This window comes from Anabrus simplex, chromosome 1 (genome assembly GCF_040414725.1).
Source record: "Anabrus simplex isolate iqAnaSimp1 chromosome 1, ASM4041472v1, whole genome shotgun sequence".
Lineage (NCBI taxonomy): Eukaryota > Metazoa > Arthropoda > Insecta > Orthoptera > Tettigoniidae > Anabrus > Anabrus simplex.
The window spans coordinates 565,377,238-565,382,943 of record NC_090265.1 but is presented as its reverse complement, the minus strand read 5'-3'; the positions used below and the strand labels follow the sequence as shown (position 1 = coordinate 565,382,943).

Genomic DNA, 5,706 nt, shown 5'->3' with positions numbered 1-5,706 from the left:
TACATTTAATGTATTCCCAATTGAAGGACATGCGAACAATGAATGTATCGAGAGGACTCAAAAGGTAACTCGATGGATGTGTCACCCAACCTGTTCACTTTCTTTTAAGAATGCCGGCCAAGTGGCAGGCAAAAGCAACTTTCAGATTGGCTCATTACGTACCCCCACTCCTGACGATCGGTAAAAGCAACCCTTTGTTCAAGGCACAATGGGTAGTATAAAACTGGCGTCCAGTCTCCACAGAAATCATACAGTTCTCCTACAGTGAACATACACAGCACAAACAACAACAACAATGGCTTTCAAGGCAAGTATAGAAGAGCAACAGTGGATTTTTGAAGAATTTTAAATCAGCAGTTATTCCAAATCGTGTTTTATGTGTAGCAGTTGTGCAAGGATGACATATACTACAACATCGAGTTCTAGTGATATTTCCGATAATAATTTATAGAACAGGGCGGTGAAAGGCTTCGCTATGTTGTAGCATACAACGCGTGATTCCGGAGCAAAGGTTAAGGGTCAGTTTTATATAAAATCGCGAGGTTGACAACGAACGGAGTTATGAAAGGCCATGCTGCTGTGCTGGACATAACATTCTCATATGAAAAATGTATTTCTCCGGAGTCAGGTTTCACATACAGTATAGCTTTATTGAATTAGTCTGATCGTGTTCAGAAATTTTCGAAAGCGTGTGCTAAGCTTGAACTTGATTATGAAAATAAAAATGTTTAATTCAATTACATACTAATGACATCAGTCAGTTACTCGAAGGAAGAGTAAAAACTTAGTGCAATCTAAAAAGTAGTTGAAGTAGATAGACAGTCATTGATGACTGAAATGTCGCATCATGAATAGGCATTTAAATATATAATACGGATAAATGAATGTAAGTTCCAAGTATTATTTTTTTCAAATGAAACCATCTAAAACAGGGCATTTATTCATTTTCTTTCACGAATCACAAGGCTAAAATATAATAATTTCGTGTGGCTATTTCTAGCCGAGTGCAGCCCTTGTAAGGCAGACCCTCCGATGAGGCTGGGCGGCATCTGCCGTGTTTTGGTAACTGCATGTTATTGTGGTGCAGGATAGTGTTATGTGTGGTGTGTGAGTTGCAGGAATGTTGGGGACAGCACAAACACCCAGCCCCCGGGCCATTGGAATTAACCAATGAAGGTTAAAATCCCCCGACCCGGCCGGGAATCGAACCCGGGACCCTCGGAACCGAAGGCCAGTACGCTGACCATTCAGCCAACGGGTCGGACAAAAGGCTAAAATATACGAAGTCCGGATTTCAGCCTCAGCGATGTCTTAACATTTCACTTCCCAATTCTATTTAAAATATTCAAAATTGATTAAAAATTACTCTAAAAATTCCTTTTAAACCTTCATGTACGTAACAGCGTCTGAAATCGGCGAATAATTGCACCATGAGGCTTCGTCAACATCCAACAAAATACATTGAGGTATTTTGCTGAAGAAGCGTTTGTTTCCCAACTGAGAGGAATAGAATTCACCTTATGATTACAAATCGGATTTGAATCTAGGACTACTCATAACATGTTCTGCCATACTTATAAAATATACAGTAAATACACTTGCCGTTACCTCACGAAACTTCCAGTAGATTTTACTGAAAATAATCCTTTACAATCGGGATGGTTCGATTTTAGGGACAGATTCCAAGAACTTTCAATTTCAGGTTTTTAAATAATTACTCGAAGCTTCAAATGTCTGATCACTAGATATTGTTGATGCGCTCGATTGCACGGGTGCCGGGCTGAGTGGCTCAGATGGCTGAGGCTCTGGTCTTCTGACCCCAATTGGCAGATATGACCCTGGCTCAGTCCGGTGGTATTTGAAAGTGCTCAAATATGTCAGCCTCGTGTTGATAGATTTACTGGCGCGTAAAAGAACACCTGAGGCACTAAATTCCGGCACCTCGGCATCTCCGAAAATTGTAAAAGTAGTGGGACGTAAATCCAATAACAGAATGATTGTACGGGTATAAAAACAGTGATAATCAGTCCATCATGCTTATTGTGAGAGGGAAGAGAGGTACAGAGAAAGGGAAAGAGATAGCTGTGCTTTTATGACGTATGGTATTAATAATATTATTTGGCGGTAGAACTAGAGCTCAGGCGGCAGCACGCCGGCCTCTCACCGCTCGGTTCCGTGGTTCAATTCCTGGTCATTTCATGCGAGATTTGTGGTGGACAAAGCGGAGGCGGGACAGATTTTTCTCCGAGTACTCCAGTTTTCCCTGTCATCTTTCATTCCAGCAACGCTCTCCAGTATCATTTCATTTCGTCTGCCAGTCATTAAGCATTGCTCCAGAGGAATGTGACAGGCTTCGGGAACCGGCACAGTTTCTATCCTCGCCGATAGATGGGGGCTTCATTCATCCATTCCTGACATGGCTGAAACTGGAAACAGACTGCGGATTTTCATTTTCATTCGGTAATAGAACTTATCAAGGTCCCGTAATATTTGTAGTATGGTGCTGGCTTCCGTAAGGGAAACGTGAAGAAAATAAAAACATAAGTAATATTTAGAACGACCACAAAACAATGCGCGGCTCGAATTTAAAACTCTAAGTTTTGAACTATCAGTTCCCATGTGATGTATACGAGATGTAGCTTTATTTTATTTTCCTTGGACTGAATATTAAACTTTAGCTGCAGATGTAAATACCAGCAATAATATCAGCCGCTTGAATTGAATTTCTTTCATTTTTTTAGGGACGTTCCTTATTATGATTTCTTCAATTATCTCGGAATCGGTGTACTGTATCACTGGCTTAGTCTTCGATATTAGCCTTTGGTCCTGGAGTCATATAAACGGAGTTTCTCAAAAATTAGTTGTTACGGGTTTTTCACAATGTACTTTACGTCGCACCGACACAGACAGGTCTAACGCCGACGATGGGACAGGAAAGGGCTAGGAGTCGGAATGAATCCACCATGGCCTTAATTAAGGTACAGTCTGCCTGGTGTGAAAATGGGAAATCACGGAAAACCTTCTTCAGGGCTGCCGACAGGTGGGTTCGCACCCACTCCTAAATGCAAGCTGATAGCTACGTTATACAAACCGCACAGTCACTTGTCGGTAGACGGGTTAATAAGCATCTGTGAGTAATACAAATCTAATCCTCAATATATGTTTATTTTGTATGTGATGACAAAATATTCCGATGTCAATTATAAATGTTTTGACTAATATATTTACGAATTCCTTGTGATTGATGTCCTCTAGTACAAATTACCAGTAACTAGACAGTGTAAAATAAAATTCTTATTTTCCGACAAAATTGAAACGAGCTTTGGAGATGAACTGGGAGCTCACCTTCAGGAAAAAAAAAAGTCCCCCGACTACGACCAAGTGAAGAAGGATTCAAGACAAGCTTCACTAATTCCGTAAACAGCAAAGGAGAGTACACTTTTTGCTCAGCTTCGGTTCTTCACATTGAAAATAAAGATGTATTCGATTTTGAAAAGAGAAGAAGTTTTATGGGAATTTAGTTCTCTCATTTTTTTTTATTGGTGCGTCTTGATGCACGATGCTCTAAAATTATTTTATTACTTTCTCAATAATACTGAAGGATCTTGCTTCCGATTTTTGGTTGTACGATAAAAATGACGGCATTTAACGTCCCGGTAAGCATTAACGTTCTTGAGAAATGGTATAGGGGATATTTGTTTCTTATTTTGGAGGAACGAGACAGGCACGTCAAATGCAAATAGATACTTAACTCTGCGCTCCATTTCTCTCAATTATTGCTGCATCTATTCGAATGAAAATAAAAATGAAATCATTTATCACAGGGAAGTTCATAATAGAATACCCTGCGTAAATTTCCTTTTTTGGAAATCACCCGATCATCATCGGGTGGTTCCTTTGATCCTTCCCAGATAAACTTTCTTGATAGTACGACTGATACTTACACTTGCTTCTTTACCAAAATCTGACCACATTCTATGTTGCTTAACTTACCACTGGAACCTGAATGTCAACAGATTTAATATGATTTCTTTTTCAGTCAATAAGTCAAAATAGTATTTGATGATGATTATTATTTTAAGAGACCTAGCGTAGAGATCATCGACCAATTAACAGTACTTAAAGGTACAGTGAATTCGCATAACGTTCGCCTTAAGAAGAGGATAATGTTAATCATGTAACTTAAGAACCATGCTTTAATGACGGCCCTAGAAGTTTCTTCCAACAATCTTGAACGTACTCGCAAGTTTTGCTGATGTTGCAAAGAGGACTTACACATCTTTCAAGCCTCCATTACATTCCCAGAATTATACATCTACAAACACAAGCTCAAAACAATCCTTAGTACTCTATACAGTAAATGTATTTCACCCTTCTAGATATTCTGATTGAAGTAAAATAAACCACAATATAGTTCTTAAAAATAGTTGTAACTTGTACATAAACATAGCGAAGGACAGTGCTAAAAATTACTTCACCAGAAAATTGTGATTGATATAAAAATATATATTTTGTCACTTCTAGCTCGCTGTTCTCGCTGCTCTGCTCGCCGTAGCTAACGCCGGCTACCTGGGAGGTTACGCCGCCGCCCCTGCCCTCGCCGCCCCCGCCCTTGCCTACGGAGGATACGCCACCCACGGCTACGGCTATGGAGGTTATGCCACCCCCGCCATCACTGCCCAGCAGTCCAACATCCTGAGGACTCCTGGTAACCTGGGACAGATCTCCACCTACTCCAAATCTATCAACACTCCTTACTCCAGCGTCAGCAAGTCTGATGTCCGAGTAAGCAACGACGCTCTTGCCTACGGCGCTGTCGCTGCTCCTGCCTACGGAGCCTACCATGGCTATGCTGCCGCCCCTGCTCTGGCTTATGGCGCCCGCGCTTACGGCTATGGCGCTCCTGCTCTTGCCTACGGTGCCGCCCCCGCTCTGGCTGCCCGCGCCTACGCCGCCCCCGCCATCGCTGCTCATGGTCTCCTCGGCACCGCCTACTCTGCTGCCCCCGCCGTCGCTCACGTGTCATACGCCGGTCTTGGTGCCAACTACGCTTGGTAATGCGATCACAAATAACATGGGTATCAGTTACCATTTTGTATATAAGTTATTTATACCATTCCAAATAAAGTATTTTAAGAGATATTTGTATATGTACGATTATTTAACGCTATTCCAACATATCCTAGACCCAAACCCTCTTCAGACCAATTCACGTACAGATCGGTTTTAATGAATGCCGATGTCCAAAACTGACCAATACTACGCAGAAATATCCAGAACAAACAAACGAACGAACCTAGGGTACATACAAACAGGCTTAGACCTGCCAAGATGACTGCTTCCGAGAGAGAGGTTCACAATCATTTAATGTTGTCAGTGAGGGATCGTTCTGCTTCCCCTACGGCGTTAGTGATCTGAGCTAGTCGTCGTCGAAAAGTTTTCATTCCCACCCTGGGCCACCTAAAGGGTAACGCCTTCTCTCGGGCCAGGTCTGTGCTAGCCTGAAGTCCACAACATCTACTTTCTGCCAGTGACAACTTACTACGGGCTTTCCCAACAATGTTCAATTGAAAGAGTGAAAATTTCAATGGGTGAGTCCATGCTCTAACGTCCATGTACTCGGTTCTCGTAGTTTCCGACCACTCTGTCCATTTTTTTTTTTTTTTTTTTTGGTAGGTACTTTAAATTAAATTTTCATGTAGTAGA

At 41.6% G+C, this 5,706-nt stretch overlaps 1 protein-coding gene across 1 annotated transcript; it reads left to right on the top strand.

The window, feature by feature from the left end:
• Positions 1 to 1,430: 1,430 nt before the first annotated feature.
• Positions 1,431 to 5,058, top strand: LOC136878867 (cuticle protein 76-like). The gene is made up of 2 exons (XM_067152464.2): positions 1,431 to 1,466; positions 4,525 to 5,058. The coding sequence occupies exons 1-2, from the start codon at positions 1,431 to 1,433 to the stop codon at positions 5,056 to 5,058; spliced, it is 570 nt and encodes a 189-aa protein (XP_067008565.1).
• The last annotated feature ends 648 nt before the right edge of the window (positions 5,059 to 5,706 follow it).